This window comes from Melopsittacus undulatus, chromosome 5 (genome assembly GCF_012275295.1).
Source record: "Melopsittacus undulatus isolate bMelUnd1 chromosome 5, bMelUnd1.mat.Z, whole genome shotgun sequence".
NCBI lineage: Eukaryota > Metazoa > Chordata > Aves > Psittaciformes > Psittaculidae > Melopsittacus > Melopsittacus undulatus.
In genome coordinates this window covers 29,613,975-29,632,328 of record NC_047531.1, presented here as the reverse complement: position 1 = coordinate 29,632,328, position 18,354 = coordinate 29,613,975, and the positions used below count along the sequence as shown (strand labels likewise).

At 39.7% G+C, this 18,354-nt stretch overlaps 1 protein-coding gene across 1 annotated transcript in view; it reads right to left on the bottom strand.

Annotated features, from left to right (window-relative positions):
- The window catches only part of RELN (reelin), a 291,275-nt gene that overhangs the window by 39,396 nt on the left and 233,525 nt on the right, over nucleotides 1–18,354 (bottom strand). Inside the window, exons 31-42 of the mRNA XM_031048313.2 lie at nucleotides 18,014–18,090; nucleotides 16,356–16,514; nucleotides 14,247–14,435; nucleotides 13,706–13,979; nucleotides 12,698–12,838; nucleotides 12,427–12,604; nucleotides 10,898–10,982; nucleotides 8,114–8,296; nucleotides 6,510–6,681; nucleotides 6,325–6,427; nucleotides 3,768–3,997; nucleotides 864–1,084 (exon numbers count right to left, since the gene is read on the bottom strand). Of these exons, the coding sequence (XP_030904173.2) occupies nucleotides 864–1,084; nucleotides 3,768–3,997; nucleotides 6,325–6,427; nucleotides 6,510–6,681; nucleotides 8,114–8,296; nucleotides 10,898–10,982; nucleotides 12,427–12,604; nucleotides 12,698–12,838; nucleotides 13,706–13,979; nucleotides 14,247–14,435; nucleotides 16,356–16,514; nucleotides 18,014–18,090 (2,012 nt within the window). The remainder of the gene's footprint in view (nucleotides 1–863; nucleotides 1,085–3,767; nucleotides 3,998–6,324; nucleotides 6,428–6,509; nucleotides 6,682–8,113; nucleotides 8,297–10,897; nucleotides 10,983–12,426; nucleotides 12,605–12,697; nucleotides 12,839–13,705; nucleotides 13,980–14,246; nucleotides 14,436–16,355; nucleotides 16,515–18,013; nucleotides 18,091–18,354) is intronic.

Below are 18,354 nucleotides of genomic sequence, written 5' to 3'. Positions count from 1 at the left end.
GTACTTGCGATTCAATGCTTTCTAGAAAACTGCCGTGAATCAAAACAAACAAACCCAGAAGAATGAAATCTGGGATCTTATTCTCCAGTTACGCACAAGAGTTTCTACTTTTCTTCATTTTTCTTAAGATACCAACAAAGTACCCAGGTCTATAAAGAAACTTTGGGTACCACGTGGTAGCACCCAAGCAAGGGCTAACAAAAATTAAAATAGACAGTGGCACCTATGAAGGGATGAGTTTGATTCACAGATGTTGCTTTATTAAAAATGTGCTCTTCTTGCCATGCTTTCTAGCAAGGGAAACCTCAAGGTGGTTAAATGCTGTGTGTGCCCAGGCACGAGACTTTGAGTTCCCTCCTGCCAACACTTGTTTAGGGTCTGCCATGCTTGCTGAGGCATGGTCTTCACCAGTGAGACACACAGGCTGCTCTAAAACAGTATTTGTCATGTTTAGGCCACTTATACTTCCCTTGTGAGAAATAAGACAACCTTAAAGCCCTCCGCTCTTTGCTGCACTTGCATTCTGTCTGTACTGAAGTCAAACTACCTTCATTTTCCTCTAAAATTATTTTCTACTTGTAGAGTTTCAGGAAATTCTATTTCAGTGAATATCATGTATTCCACAGCATTCTCAGCTTCACCAAGAGTCAGACACTCCAAACCAGACAGTGATAGCCGTGAGACATTCACAAACTGTGCTTGAGAATGACACCTAAATTGCTTGGTTCATGGGAATACCTCCACAGCATAAATTATATTCAGAACCATGTATGGGCGAGGAAGACTTCACTGTTTTATCCCTGGAGCCATGGGTTCCACTAAGATGGCCAGGCAGAATTCAAACTCTACTCCAAAAATGATACCTTCAAAATCATCCTTAAGGAAGTCAGCATTCTTGGTACTTATTTTGCAGGTTGGCCCAGAATAGCCAGGGTCACAGATGCACTTCGTGCCATTGATACAGCTGCCGTGTCCATTGCACATCTCCTCACACTGTGGGCCGATGTACACATTGTCAATGGCCCAGGTCACTGGCTGGGATCCAGCAGGGTAAAATCCTTGGTACCATCTGAACCTTGCCAACCTGAAAAGGCATCAAGGGTATTCACTTTAAATAATAGTTCCACGTTTTTTGTACTTTGTACATAAACCATACTATGCATATATGTGGTATTCTTTTTGTTGAAAGTGGTTTGACAAATTGCTTAATTTTGGAAACTGACTGCTACATCCAATTCCTTCAGCACCTCATCCATCTTTATAGTGATATTCAACCCAAGTACTGACAGAAATAAGAATAACATCATTCATTAGTTGTAATACCAGAACTGAATGACTGACTTGAAAACGGGATTCCAAATCTAACCACTCTTCTCTGTACCGTTCACGAAGAGGATGAATGGATGTGGTCTGACAGATTCCCTTCTGTTTTGGTGTACAGTGTCTGGGGCAGACTGAGCCACTTTCACCCTCTCCTGGAGAGTGAAATCCTACATGCTTCCACCCTGTCTGCAGTGAGACCACACATTGGAGCTGGGATAGGAGGATCTCACCCTCAGTTACATGGAAAGAAAATGTCATCTCCCCTGTCACCAGGTATTCAGCTTACTGTTGGATAGCTTAATCTTAAAACAGACTGATATTGCAAGTTGTTAATTTAAACTATATTCTCCTTTGGGTGCTGTTCTATCATTTTTAATTTGCCTTCTTAGTGTCAAAGCTGCATACAAAATACTGACTGGGGAAGAGGGAAAACAAATTGAGATGGGGAAAAACACTTGAGAGACTAATTTTATTCCCAATTGAGAAAATGCTTTGAAGGGGGAAGGAAACCAGTAGAGTGAGAAGGGAAAAGCACTTTATTGCCTTCCATGTTTAATGTGTCATGTTAGAGATATCAAAATGCAGCAGGTATTTATTGGCACAGGTAGCTGTTGAGTTTTTTCTCTTGATTTGCTGAAAAGGAATTTTTATGGTGGAATTCAGGTGATAAGGGGTAGCGGATGGCTGGGAATGCTACTAAGAGTTTCAAGAAAGGTACCTGAGATCCAGAGTCCTGCTGGATGTAAAAAACATTGATTTTAGTGTGCCCTGAGGGGAAGGACACAAGTGTGAGGCTGGAGGTGCTGTAACCTCCTTTTCAGAAGAGATCTCTGCCCCACAGGCTAGATTCATTCCACCCCAAGGCACTCCAGCTCCTTCCCTCAGGCTTCAGAAGGGTGAAATGTGACTGAAGCAGAGTGAAACACTGGTCTTGCTAAAGTCAATAGGGGTTTCTTTACTGACTCAACAGGCCCTGGGCTTTTCCTTCAGGACTTAACTGGAATGCTAATTCTTAGTTACAGCTGCCTGCTGAGAACATATATTAATTTCCAAAATAACATATGTGGTGGAAATAACTGAAAATGTCTTCATCTACTTTTAGGTATAACCAAAACTCTGGGGATGGAAAAGGGGAGTGCTTTTTTAGAATTACACAACCAGTCAGGTTTGGATTTTCTTTTTTTCTTGTTATTTCAGTGAAATTTGGTAGAGAAAATCCCTCTTCAACCCTCTGGCCCAAGTATTTCATGGCACTGAATGCCCCATGGAAGGGGCTCTGTGCTGCTGGGTTTGGCTGGCTATCAGCAGCTGGCTTCTGGCCTGGCGTGTTGTGAAAGAAATAGGAGGGAAGGCAGGCAAACAGGACAGAAATATTCAGGAACAGAGGACTAAATCAAAACACTTGAAAGGTTTAAATGAGTTAGAAATCTGCATTGGCAAAATTTTCTTTTGCAGGGATGCATTAGTCGTTGTGCAAAAGGTCAAATAGTTGTTTTGGAAAAAAACAGAAGGATGAATGGCCTGCTGGAAGAGATGGCGACCTATTCCATGCTTGAAATGATAACTGTCATAAACCAGAAGCTTCAAGTTTAAAATTTAAACATCTTCTTAAATAATTAAACATGCAGGCTTTCCAAGTTTGGTTCTCATCTCTTGCATAGGTCTTTTCATACTTTCAGAGGCAGATAGGGGAGGACTCATTTAGTGGAGGGCCCGTTGCACACAGTGGTTTCATAAATACTCCATCTCTTAGTTGCATAGCTCATTTTCATTCTTATGTGCTACAGTTTAACCCTTAATGATATGATCTACATAAACTGAGTTGATGCTAGCAGACAGTTTCCCCTGAAAAAATAATCTACTGTTTTAAATTTGAAAAGTTACATATTATTATTATGCCTGCTAGCACATACTGATTTTCTATACTACATATCTGTCAGCAGCCAATCTGGTTTGTTCCACAAACTTTCAGTTTCTAAGTGACTGCAGCCGTTAATTTCTTAGAATCAGAGAGATTTACAGCTGCAAGAAAACCTTATATTTTACTGAATTTTATAATGACTCTCAAATTTAATGCAAGAATATCCTTGATGAATTCAGACTGCAGTAAAGAACATTCAAAACTCTTAAAGGGCAGTCAATTTTGCATTAATTTTACCATGAAATACACTTCTATAATAAAGTCACCCATCAGAAGATATATGGATAAATAGGACATAATCTGTGGTTATTCTACATTAGCATTAGGCACCACACAGTTTTGGGAATCACCTGAACACTAACAACACTCAGGGCAAAAAGGAGATTAAAAATGGTCATCTGGTTTGCTTTGGTGCTGCAGGTCTTATGCACTGCTCTTGTGCTTGGGAGAACATTTTGGGTGGAAAACAGAAATAAAAGCAAACCAACAAGCAGCTGCACAGGAATAGGAGCTGGACACTTACCCACAGAGATGCAGCTTTCCAAAGTGAATGACCTCCCTTCTCCAGCCCTGGGTGGTGCCTGCATAGTAAGTGCTGCTTGTGTGATGCTCAGTGGAGCACAGGGAGCTGAGGTGGCTGCTGCTGCTGTAGCACAAGGGGAGCAGCAGGTGCCAGGTTGCTCCCAGATCTCGTGAGAACTCCAGTTTCACCGGGTCAGCAGAGGAGCTATCAGTGGTGCAGCCGATATTGATCTGGGGGCCAAGACATGACATGCAGAAGATGACACAGGGCAGGCTGTGGGGATCCTAAATAGCACTTCATCTTAGTCGGCCTCCCCCATTTGGTACAGTATTTATTTAGCCCAGGAAAAAAGGTGATTTGGGAGCTCATTTAACAACTGGGTTGATGTATTCAAGACATGCACATGAACATGAACTCTTGCGTACTGCCCTACCTGTCCATGAGCATATCACCCTCTGGCATATCACAGTATGAATGTAATGTGAGATTCCCAACTACTTCTATTAAGAGAAAACAAATTAATCAGACAAAATCCCAAAGGAGAGCTGCTAACATTGCTGGAGCAAATGCACCAGCTCTTGCAGTCCTCTGGCAGGTACTGAAGTAATCACAGCACCAAAACAATGTGCATTTTTAAACCCAGAAATATTAAAACAAAATGTGCAAACATAAACTTTTTGTTATATTGCTGAGCTGCACAATGGTTGCCTTTTATATCACACCTCCAAAAAAAACCCTCACACAACCACAACCACATATTGTGTGCTGTGCCATTTCAATATGTTCTTCAGTTTTCCTACTCACTACACAGCACTAAAAGAGTTTTATAGCTGGATTAGATTTAGATTGAATGTCACACCAAAACATAGTTTGGCAGGGTCATATTTCTCAGGGTGTTCTTACAAGATTCCCAATGTAAAGAACAGTAGAAAAGGTAGAAATCTTCAATAACAACAGTTCTACTACTGGGGAAAAACTCAGTTTTTGTACAGAATCCGTGACCTCTTCATGCATGCATTCAGTGCAAGTCAGTCTTTCACAGTGATAATAAGATGTTCATTTAGTTTCAAATCGTTTATATAAAACAGGAATTAGTTCCCTTACAGGATGACCCTATTATGTAAAATAAGATGTAATATACTTACCATGCAATAAATAAAAGCCATTGCTGATGAAATACAAAGTCTGTACAAAAATGATTAAACATTCAGGGGTTTTACATATCTTTGCAGTAGAAAATCAGTGTGTTTCTAAGATGCTTCTCTGTGATGAAAATCTATGCATTTCTAAAACCCAGTATTACTTAGAAGTGTGCATGAATGTTTTAGATGTATCATACATCGTATTTCCTTCATCACTCTTCAGCACACATGAATCTCATCAACCTGGAGTTGACTAGAAGGGCTGTCTACTCATCTGGAAGCTTAGAGAGATGCTTAAACCAATACAGGTTTTGGCTCATGAGACATAGAGAGAAACTCTACTCCATTATGCATAACTTCTTCATTTATACTAATGTCCTCAAAAACGTGAGCTGAAAACAATGTTATTACCACATATGGAAGTAAGCATGTAGATTTTATGAGGTTAATGCTCTGAAGACTCTCAAATATCTTGAAGTGAGCTCAAACATTTTTGTTCTACAGGCTGCAATCTATCTTTTAAAACAAAAAGTGGTTTGCAGTCAATAATTTATGAATTAGATGCATGACAAACTGAAGTGTGCAAGAGTACACAGCTAAATCTAGTTTTCTTGGAAAACCCTTAGTATCATTCTAGTAGTTGTTCATAAACTGGTATCATTTGCTGTTTAACGTTACAGCATGCTATGTCTTTTTTGAAACCAGCCTTGTAATTGCAGCATGGCAATTTACATGAAAGAATCTTTTACAATTTCTTAATGACAATATAACGACCTCTCTAAATTAATACATACTAGGCAAAATGATTAATCCTATCAGAAGCCACCCTAGCCAATGTACAGTTTGGATTTAGACAATGAACCAGAAGACTATGCATTGTCATTGGGGTACCTGTTTCCACTAACTATATGAGAAGCACAAAAAATATGCTCCTTAGCTTTAGATAACTCCCTAAGATGGCATGAATTCAGGTCATCATAGCTAAAGAACAGCTTCCTCTAGAGCATCTGTGAAAGCATGGGGAGAAGAAAAAGGAAAATAGAACCTTGGCTCTGAGAAAGTGCAGTTTAGCCATCAGGTAGGAAAAATGGATTTCTAGTGTCACAGATGAAGTCCATAGCTCTCCACTGGGTCAGGTTGTGGAAATGCTGCATACTTAAAATAATAGGCATAGACAAAGTAGTAGTTTAGGGAAGAAAGTAGAAAACTTTGAGGCAGAAATTTCCCTTATCTTTGTGTTAAAACGTGTCATGATACACCCACATGAGAGAAAGTAACATTAAAGCAATTAAAGTGAAATCACACAGGCTTCTCTACTTGGCAATCATAACAGCTGGGCAAATACACCAAAGAGCAGAACCTGAAAGAACACAACTCTCTGACCAAAAGGCAAAATAACTTTCTGAGACAAGTACCTCAAATTGGATTATAGTGTTTTCATTTACACTCAGATCCCTTGTTGTGATGGAGTGTTCCCCAACTTCATTTGAAACAAATACCATAGCCGAATCTTCTTCCCTGTAAGAAAAAGAAAGGAATATTTTAGATTCAGTTTATTACATTGCCACGTCTTTCTAATTTATTGCCAAGAGTTGCTTACGGAGCTCCTTTAGATGAATATGGGCAATAAAGCCCAATATTTCCACCAGGATAGAAAAACCAATTGTCCTCTTTGGGACCAAAGTCAAATGTATCCAAAAGGATCATGGGATTCTTTAGGTTATTTCCATCAATAATGAAGTCATCAATAATCCAGATTTCTTCTTTTTTGCCTACAAAGAAAAAGGGAACGTTCCTATTAAGACCTACTACTACTACTAACAGAAATCAGAACAGTAACCAGTATTTATGGATTACAAGGAGAAAAGGGTGGTAAAAGCATGGCTTCACTATTTTCATTTTCCATGAGGATGGACAGGGAAGATGGAAAATTTACATTTTCCATTAAAATAATTCCCATATTTCCCTGCAGCATGACTCTACAGAATTAGCTTTTATTCCTCTAAAATTTTTAGAAGTCACATCAAACGGAAGAGTGAAAAACCTGTGTTGAATGATTATCTCCTGTTTAAAGCACATTTACTTTTGAAACTCTAGTATCAATGTTTTCTTTCATTAAGAATCATCTAAAAGAGCAGCTGCTGTAGAGCCAAGCAGTCTGAAAGGATGATTTAATCCTATAGATTTTTCCTTGCACTTAGCAGTTCGTGGTGGCTGGCAAGAGCTCTTTGAGAGAGAAGGAAACTCTGAGGGACCTTCTCTCCAATGGGTTATGAATTCAAATATATTGGAAAACCGGTGCTTTAAAACTGGAGAGGAAAGAATAGATTGCCAGATCTTTTGTGTAACTGTGTTTTTCATCTACCTAAAAGCCTTTGTGTTGATCAGAAAAAGTCAAAAGTTTTCTTTTTAAATAAAATTCCTACGTAAGGATAGCGTCCACAAGAACAGTTTAGTCAAATGTTTTAGGCAGAACCCATTAGAAGAATGAACTAGAACTAGATTCTTAGGACCAGATTTGAATTTATTATAGCTGTTCTAGGAATACATGACTGCTGTACCATTGTGTCTAAATGATCACTGGGATTCTTTAGAGCCCTTACGGTCAGCTCCTGCTAAGATACGTGCTCAGTGTAACTGAGAGCAGAGGAGAGCTTTCTTCAGCTTAATCAGGAGGAATGAGCTGTGTTCCTCTTGTGGTTTTCTACAGTTCTTTACAATTTAATCAAAAGATTAACTGCTTACTACATGCTCTTTCTAAATAGGTTTTTAATGCCTAGTTAATTCTGAGCAAGGTAGGCCCAGTTCCAATTTACACGTGGGACACTTCTGTATAATTGGAGCATTCTGATGGGGCCTCAGTGTAAATGAGAATCAGGTCCATTAAAATAATGAGAAGAACCTGAGTGAAGTTAACAATCAGTGTTGCTTGATCTCCCAGGCCTTCCGGGATCAAAACTGATGATAGTCTTCTGCATACATTCAAGGGGTATTAGGTTAAGGTGTGTTCACTTTAAAGCATGCAGCATCAGAAGTTATAAGAACAGCAAACATAATCCTGTGATAATTTTAGTTGAAGGAATTAAAATATAAGACAATATGAATTAAGGGTTTCTATTACTGTTGAGTTCAAAAATCTAGCCTCTTACAGATGCTGAGCTGTGCAAATGTGGACCTGGAGTCCCATGGCTGTCTCTTCCTTACCATTGTTGTAAGGTTGCCAGAGCCTGAACCTCGTTGCGTTGCTTTGGGCTGCATAGGGCAGCGGAACATTAATAAAGAGGACATCTGTGGTCTGTGTGAAGTAAAACTCATCTATCAGGTGCCAAATGATGCCACCGTTGACAGAATATTGCAGCAGGATGGAATGAGACCTCTCAGGGGTGCCTGGAGCAGAAAGGACATGCATTTATGTTCATTATAATACAGATTTAAAAATTACTGGCTCAAAAGCACTTCTTTGAGTGTAAGTACAATTAGGTTACTCTGACATCTATTACAGAGTATGGACTTCCTTTAACAGCAACTTAAGTTGTTGAGATGTTATATGCGTATTGTACATCATGTATTGTACTTACATATCTTCCTGTGTTTTCCCTTGTTTCTCCATGAAATAATGAATTAGGCACTAAACTTACATTGCTGTTCATGATATGTATGGTCACAGTTAATTACTTAGATGAGAACCTATTTCAGTGCAATAGTTTTTTAAATTAGAACAAATCAGCTCCTACCCCAGACATTTTTCACTAATTCAATATTTATTTTCTTGTTTTTCTCAGGTAGCAGACATTTTCATCACCATCTGTAGCACCCACAGATAAAGACACAGTGCTGTCCTCACAAATTTAGAATCTATGGCTCTGACTGCAGACACCAATATGAGCCTATTCATGCCCAGAAATCCTATAATTGACAGAAAGCACTGAGGATCTTCAGTAGCATGTTTTAACGATAACAACAAAGAGGTAATATTCTGTGGTTTAAGCTGGGCCTAAAAGTCAATGGTGGAACTGAAAGTACAATTTTCATTTTCTAACTGCTAGTTCCTTCTTTTCTTTACTTCAAGCCTTAGAGTCAATAAAGGCTCTTTACAGCCCGAGCTATGAACAAACACTGATTAGAGCCCAGCGCTTGCACTTGATGCTGGTTACCCTGTACAAGCTTAGTCCCCAGTGCATGTCTGGCCTGTGCCTTGCTCACCAGGAACATCAGTGTCTGAGTGGCAGTATCCCTAAGCTGAGTTCTCACTCAGACAAAGTTACGCTCCCCATTCCCTTCGCAGTGTGGCCCAGTGATGGCACATCCCCAAAAACTCGGTCTGAGGGCAGCAAAAGGACTAAGGGACAGTTTCTTCATCCTTGCCTCACTGTGTGCTACTGTGCAAATTTCTCACATGTTCTGCACTTAAATTAACTAAATTTGCTGAACCCAACATGCCTGATATGCATGCTCCTGCTCCACTCTGCTTCAGTGCAGTGTCTGTCTTCAACCAGAATGTGTGGAACACAGTAGGGAGGAGACTTTTGCAGTCAGGAGCTGATTTCAGTTTATCTATGGCAATTAACAGTAAACAACACATTGGTCTTACTGCTTCCAGATGAGAGATATGCCCAGCTATATTAATTTGCATTCAATATTAGGGAGCTTGTTTGGACTAAGTCCTGGATCCAGGCTTAGGGCTAGTATTAAATGAGAAAAGATTTCTCATGGAGTTTCACTGCTTTACCTCTTACGGGCCAAGTGTCAAAATCCAGCCTTGAGCCTTTAACTATTCCTGATTTTCAGAATGATACTTTTTAACTATTGTATTTTTTTTTAATATTTTGCAAGAATTATGTGTAGAAATGTTTCCAAGGCATAGCTTTCTTTTTGAAAAATAAAAAAAAAAGGCTTCACAAAGATTTTACTTTTAAACATGAACTATTGGATGTATTATTGTTTGGGGAATGTTATGGTTTTCAACGTTATTGTTTTCTCTCTTTTCTATAAAGTACTTCACAATGGTAACAGATAGCCAAATATATATGACTAAATGTTAACTAAAGGGAATCAAACTGAATTCGGAAAGAGCTACATTTTTACTTGTCATACAAAGATTTTGCTAAGAAGAAAGAGGTGGTTCAAAACTATTTTTATGCTGTCCTTTGGCAAATGATGAGTTAGTCAGGATCCAGTCCCAGTGTGCTGAGCTTCCTGCAAAAGCTATGGACATCTTCCACCAAAGGGAGAGGAGTTTTTGTATGTTGAGACTTCAAACTGGACGTGCCATTTTTACAAGTAATGCTGGGGAAAAACTTCAGAAATCACATGGGAATGACTCAAACCCTCACCCAAGTTAGCAATTCTCCACTGTGTCACACCTGACTTGGATAAAATTATTTCACAAAGCCAGAATGGCAGGGGCTTAGAGCAGGGCAAAACTGAATCATTGGTTTGAAAATACTTGTACTAGGGAAACTGTCTTGTTACACTAACGTGTAAAGTTGGCTTGCAAAGTCTGACTATTCTTCATATACAATTGGATAGAATTATGGTGTTTTAATCATCTCTAAGATAGCTAAGGAAGTCAAATGGTAAAAGCTTTTAATACAGTGGACTGAAGCTTGAAAAGGAAAACCCAGTAGTAGTTACTTATTGGTCTCTGATTTACTTAAGGCACTTTTATGACTTAAAAACCTGATAATTTTTTTTTCCCAACATGGTGTAAAATCTCTAAAAACCTTTGTGCTATTTTATTTCTCTTCTGCTCTAAGACTGTACCAGCTGTGCTATTTTTGACATCACCACAGTTTACTTTTTCCTTAGAAACTGCATAGATGATCATGTAGGCTGGTAGCAATGTAGGGATGATGCAGAATTGCAAACAAGTTCCCATATTATCTGTCATAAACTGATGTTAAACACAAATGTAAATCCATATTCTTTTCTGTGATGCTACTACACATGAATAAAGCAGAAGTGATAGGAAATCAGCAGTGATCTTACCTTTGGCAATAAATTTAAATGAAAACTGGATGTACACAGTATTAGTGCAATCTAGATCTCTTGAAACAAGCATTCTCAGTCCTTCCTGCAAGTACAGAAAATACAGGGTGAATCTCAGTTTCCATTATTGAAGATGCTCTGCAGCTTACTATTATCTGGATGTTGTCTGTAACTGACGGCTGGTGGCAATGAGAGAGAGAGAAATATCTCCTAAGCAGTAAATAGGGACAGTGACAGCCTTGGCAATGTGATCCATAGTAATGGAAAGATCTAGATATGGGTGTGTGTCACCACCAGAGGCACACCTACACTATACAGACACAGGTACAGCTCATCCACTTCATGCTCTGAACCACTGGGATGTGACCTGATCTGCAAGCACTGACTTACTCAAACATTAAGTCCAAGCTAGTATACTCCTTTTTTTTTTTTTTGCAAATTGTATGGTAGCCAAGCACCCTCATTTCCAGGCAGGAAGACTCCTCCCTAAGAGCTCTTTTCTGTCCCTCAAAAAATATTTTGCATGAATATCCTGTTATGGTGCAACCTCTTGACTTAGAGCAATAAAGCAAGGGGACAGACAGGAAACCTCGTAGTGACCCTTAAGGCCCTGTCCATCTCTACAGATGAGCTCAACGTTGAGTGGATCCTGGGGCCAGAGCCAGTCCCTGTTTTGCAGAGATCTGGCAAGCTACCTCTCAGAGCTTGCCTCTTCCTCAGACCCATTCCCCCAGGGAACAACCTGCAGGAACAACCAATCCAGGTTTTAGACAATTCACATCCTGTGATTTGTGATTTAAATGAGAGGTTGAACTAGAGTTAATCTTTTGCAAAGAAATATTTCTAAAGAATTAATTTCTACACCAAACTTTATTAAACTTTCCTTTTTGGGAGCACATGAATTCACAGTGTCAAAGGAAGAGTCATGTGTGACCTTGAAATTTGTGTTCTTATGTGAACAAAAGTCTTTCTATGATGTGTTTTGTTGAAGAACTGAGAAGATCAGAAAATTTTACATTTCCTGGCATTTTTTAACCTGTAATTAACAAAAAATCCTTAAAGACCTAGAAAACTTCAAAATGATAGAATTAAGTAAAACACAGGCTAATTACTAATTGCGTAAACTTTGATTACATAGACTACAGAATAATTTGTATTATTTGAGATACTCAAAAGCCAGTCAGGGTATTTCAAGACACAAACCCAATCGATTGTGATGTGTACTATATTTCCAAATCACTCACTTGACCTCAGGAATCTCAGTCGCAGAATTTCGTTCCTTTCCTTTGGTGGTTAACGAGAAATTTATGCCGTAAATAAAAGTAATGGCCAACAAACCCATTTGTTCATAAAAACCAACTGTGACAAACATGGTGCATATTTAGGTCAGGAAAAGATGAGAGAAATTAAAATGTCAAGTTTGGGCCTAAGGACTTGGACATAAACATATGGGGGGAAACAACAAAAAATTATTTCTGCTTTAACTTCACTGGGTTTTATTCATGTTTTCAATGTAAGCAATCTCTGACCCCTTTAAAAATGAGAGCTGTTCCAGACTTGATGGTGTCACCATTCAGGTTTCCCCTCTCAGCACCGTAGACCTCAGGCCAAAGGTCTGGATGCAAGTTACCATTGAAATCATCCTTCAGGACAGACGGCAGAGGAATGACAGGGACACAGTACGGACCACCAAAGCCTCTGTCACACCTAGCAACAAATCGGGAGGAAAAGGTGTTATCCATCTGGCCTAGAATAAACAAGATCCTTTCTATGAAGCAGGTTAAGGAGGTTGCTACTTACACGCAACGACCTGCATCACAGATGCCATGGCCTGAGCACATCCAGGGGCACCCTTTAGCCAGGACCACATTATCAATAGCCCAAGAATCAACACCAGAAGCATAGTTGTACTGAATCCATCTGAATCGTGTTCTGGGAGAGCTGGAAAAAGAGTGACTATATTTCAGGCTTCAAAATGTATTAACCGTATAGTGCTAAATAATAAAAGAATATTTCATAGACTTTAGGAGAAGAAAAGCCCATTAATAAGCATGACACCCTGTATTTAGAAAAGATTCACATTCCAGCTTCAACTGGAAGTTTCAATTTCTTAGGTTAGTTCTTTAGGTAAGATTGCAGTAGACTCTAAAGGAAGGTGCCCAAAGTAAAAACTGAGGAGGAACATAGCTGTGACTCTTGTTGGTCATAGAGTGCTTTGAAAAATTACAGAACTACTGAGAATAATGATAAGCAATATCATCATCTATTATTTCTAAACTAGAGCATGGTTTTATTCAGAGAGAGAGTTTCCAGCATATCTACCACATCCATTTACAGCCATGTGATATCCCTAGGAGGGCAGCATAACTCTCCTCCTGGTCAAAAACATGGAAGTGGCATAACCAGTAACATGTATTTTGACTTGCTGAATGCCATGACCAGCATGCCTAAATATTGGACGACAACTTACATGCAGTGACAGAAAATATGTTTATATGAAAGCAAGGGTCAGGGCATTATACTGGGTAAATGTTAGAAAAGCTTGGATTAGCATTCCCATTCTTGCTATCACAGATTATGGGCAAGACTTCAGAATTCACTCATCCAAAGTTGTTCCTTCCTTAAATTCCCGCAGTTCAGATTATGTCTGATGAAATATTTTGAAGTGAAATTTAAAATTCCAGTGGTGTGACAAAACATGTTTAATAATTTAAAAGACATGAAGAAAATTCCAAAGCTGAGAGCTGTTTGCTCAAATTAGATCAGCAAAATTTTTACACGCTAAACAGGCAGAAGAGCAGCGCTCACTTGGTTGAGGGTGGGAGGTAGACTGTTATTCTCTTCCAGTTTTGGAATCTTTCTGAAGTGTAGATGGAGCTCTCAGTGTAGTGCTGACAGCCGATGGTTGGAGGGACACATTCCTCTGTCACCAGGTGCCAGTCTCTCCCGTTGTTTAAAGAATACTGCAGATGAATACTATGGGAATTGCTGTATGGCTTGCTGCAACCCATGCTCAGCTCAAACTGCAAGAATGTGGAGGCTGATACATGGAAGTCCCAAGTCTCTGCATAGCGAGGTTTTCCTAAGTCAAGAGAGAAAAACAACAATGAAAAGAATATACCTTATGCATGTTCAGTACTGTCCCTCGGATACAGTATGTGGATATTCCATTGGTATATGGATAATATAGATATGGTATCTGTATTTTCACCTTTTTTTTCAGCCTTCTCTTCCCTGCAGATTTCTTTATACCTGGATTTGTCTGTACCTCCCATTCTGTAAAAACTTGACTTGTAAATAATTTATAAACCAGACTCACACAAATCTAGCAATGTTTGGTGCCACATACCAATGTTTTCGCTGAACATCAGAGCTGTATCCATAGACAGGCAGTCGATGTCTACTTGACCTCCTTGTATTCTGTACCAGCTTGCTTGTAAATCCACAGTTCCATCAAATTTATCCTGGAAGCCAGTCTGAGAGCTGTCATTCATCCCTATAAGGACATCATCCAAAGCCCACTGGGCTGAATGCTTCCCTATAAAAAGCAGAACAGGCAGGTTAATGGAGTCCCTGTGAGTTATTTTTCATGCCCATATGCTGTGTTCACACAGTGAGCTGTGTTCAGCCACATAGACTTAGCACTGTTAAACAAGACTAAAACATTGCTCAGGAGGAATCTGAGCTCTAGAGCATCTTTCTATTTTGGATGAACACAGGTGTTTCCCTCTTCATTTCTCAAACTTCAGTGCCTTCATCATCATCATGCTCTCCCTGTATTTGAATAGACATGACTATAGCCCCTAGATTCAGGATTTTCATTTTAAGGGTCACAACCTTCCTGACATTCACCACAGCCAGGGTGGAAAGGCCTCTTGTCTAGTTCCCAAAGTGCCATTTGTATGGAGAAGGATAGTACATAAAGGAAAATGCAGAAGGCTCTTGATATAAATAATGCTCATAGTAGCGCTCTTCTCCTTCCTGGAAACCTCTCTTCTCTTGCTGTCCAGCCTACAGGCACCTTAGTTCATTGTCATCTCCAGCCCTTTTCTTTGCTTCATCTCAATTCACCTTTGTAGTGGCATGCTGAAAATGCCGTTGTACTGTACAATCACTGCCCTCACAGGAGCAGAAGAAAGTCTTGACAACAAATTGTGAGCTTGCAACACTGTGCTTGGACTTCTCTCTTGCTGCTATGAGGAACATGGGCTGATAGTACCACTCTGCACCGAGTTATGGCAGACAGAGTACAATCCATGAAGGAGCTAATATCTGTAATGAGGAGTGGTTGTCATCTATGAGCGCTGCTATGGATGGTGTTATTTCAACCTCCAGTCATAAACTCTCTTACTGGGAGCCAAAGGACTGCCATCAGGTGGTCTTTGAGTGACTGCTTTCAGCAAGGACAGATGTCACCATGGTGCCCCCAGAGCAGGTGGCCATAGGCAGGATATAGTTAGAGAGCAACAGGTCTGACATCACACCACTCACCAGTGCAAATGGTCACAGTGGAATGACGGTCTGTGGTGCACCCCTTGCTACTCAGCATTCTTCCCAAATGAATTGGATTTTTAACTAAATCACATCCTTCTTACCTTTCCTACTCTCCTGGCTAGGCAGGATAATTAACTTAAGCACATACATTGTAAGAAAATGTATGAACAAAAAACAACCATCAAAGTGACAAATTATGTCCCAGAAGCTGTGTACCATAATTAGCTGAATGTAAGCTGTACACTTTTCTCACCAGGAAATTACTGTTAAAATGTACTTTGCTGTATTTCTGCATATCAACTTATATAAGGCAAGACTTTTAATCAGGATATTTTTAATAGCAGTAATGTGCTCCCACACAAGATGGAAGCTCCCACGGTAGCTGTAGGTATCAGTCAGCACCAGGGTTTTACTTTCAGCTGAAGATGTGGGAAGTGGCTGAGTGGGCTTTGGAGGTGCAGCAGAAGACAGGGAAGGAAGGTGCTGGGACATGAGAAATGGCAGGAGATGGGGGGTCCTGGAGCATGGAGATACTAAAACAGTGAGATGGGAGCCACAAAGTAGGCAGATTCAAGGCCAAGCTATGCTTCCTCTTCCAAAACAGAGGAAAAATGACATAAAATGGGTACGCCATTTTGCATCTCAGGTCATTCTATACTTGGGTAAATCCTCTAATCTTATTTAGTCTTACGTGTGTAATATACTTTTCCTTTCTTTTCTGTTATCTCTCAGCATCCTTGGTTTAAACTTAGGTCTTAAACAATTTTACTCTTAAGTCCACTATTCTACTTATCTATAAAAGAAAATCATGTCCGCAGTGTGGCTGGGAAAAGACTGAATATGCTCTTACAGCAGTCAACCATTCATCAGACTGAGGTTTCTGCAGAACATGTCCATACTGAGAAACATTGACATGCGGGTAGTGTAAAGCTGCTTGAGGAAGTTTTAGGGTTGTGTTGCTTACCGTGTTGTGGCTGCCACCAGCGGAAAGCAGTGGCAGGGGTTTTGGCCTCCCGTGGTAAGTCTATTGAAATGACCTGGGGTTCCAGGTATGACATGAAGTCCAGCTCTCGCAGCAAATGCCAGGTGATCCCATTGTCATTTGTGTATTGAACAACAAGCCCTAGATTTTGAAGTTAAGAAAGGCAGTTAGTCTGATTGTACAGAGCAAATTGGGACGACTCTTCAGCCTGTACATGGGAGCTGTCAACCTCCATTCAGTGCCTATGACTTCAGGCATCTTGTGGTCTGGGAGCATTTTGTGGATGAAGTCCTACTGCAAAGATGACATGGACTTACCAGGTATTACACAGTATCTTGCTTGTTTTCACCAAACTCAAAGGGTCAAATCCTTTACAACCTCAGTGAAACTAATGATCGCACCACAGAAATGATAGGAATAACTTGTCTTTCTTCATATAGTCAGTATTTATTTCATGTTGGGTATCCTTGCAGTTTGCGTGGGACACTAGGTCGTAATTCTGATAGCTGGGCTTCTAATATGAGTAGTCACCATGCTCATGCAATGCATGCAAGCTCTCAGCATCCTTAAAAGTTTGTTATCACAATATTTGGATAGTTTAAGATAGCCTTTGTATGTAACACACAGTATGGCAAATATTAGGACACAACAGAATTGTGAAGTCACTTATGTGCTCATCAAAGGGAATACAAGAAAGAGCACATAAGTATATTTCTTCTCTTAAAACTCTTTTATACTAGAGCATGTTCAAATATCATGGATCTTCTTGTGTCTTATAGTGGTGTGCAAATGAGAGGAGAATCAAACCCTCAATGTAATCTGTGCTGAAAGATGACAGTTGTGAATCAGTATCGATGTAAATATCATACATCAGGATACAGTCCAGTGATGTTAAATGATTTATACTCAGAGGAAAGTTCAGTTTTCTCATGTACCAGATGTCAGTGGTCTGTTGTCATGAACTAGACCACTTCATATGGGGAACCTGCTCCCAGAACTCTGCTGATCTTTCCCAAGAACAGGTATCATCCCCCTCCCCCAGTATGTGGGTAAAACAAGAGAGGAGGCAGCTGGGAGAGATTGATTTCTTTAGACTACATATATTTTCAGCTGCAGCTTTATAATTTTGCATTTCAGGTAAAACATGCATGAGCTCGGGTTGGAAAACAATCATTTATTAGACACACTGGTGTAGTTGGGAAGCTGAGCCAGTTTTCAAGCACACAGCTCCTCTTCAGGTCAGCCATGGAGGTTGCCCACTTTATCCTGAAACTGAATTTTATTCCTTTTATTTCAGACCTGAAGAAAGTCCTGTGTACTTGTAGATTTACCTGTTTTCCACCACTATCAGCTAGTCTAATAAAAGCTATTACACTTCATTTTATAAATGTTGTTCATTTTATAAATGCAAACCATCACAGCTATACATACAGATAGAACACCATTAGGTTTGGTGGAAATAAGTGTAAATACAAATGTGGAACAAAAGTAAATAGTTTTTACACCATTCATAAAAATTGAAGAGGTAATCAATGTTAAAAATAAAACAATCCTTTTGATTTTGTAAAGGTAGTAAAAGGCAAAAACATTGTAAAAGGCCCAAACCACAAAAAGTTTATTATAAGCAAAGGAGGCTTTACCTTCATTTCTGGCTCTTGGTCTGTTGCAGGAGTTACCAACAGCCTTGCTTCCAATTTGTACATAAAACTGAACTAGCCTGTTAAAAAACAAAATGCAAAAAACCAGGGTAGAAGTGAGGTGTAATTATCTTCTGATAGCAGAAAATCAGTTACAGAATCACAGAATCCCAAGGGTTGGAAGGGACCTCGAAAGATCATCTAGTCCAACCCCCCTGCAAGAGCAGGGTAACCTAGAGTACATCACACAGGAACTTGTTCAGGCAGGCCTTGAATATCTCCAACGTAGGAGACTCCACAACCCCCCTGGGCAACCTGTTCCAGTGCTCTGTCACTCTTACAGT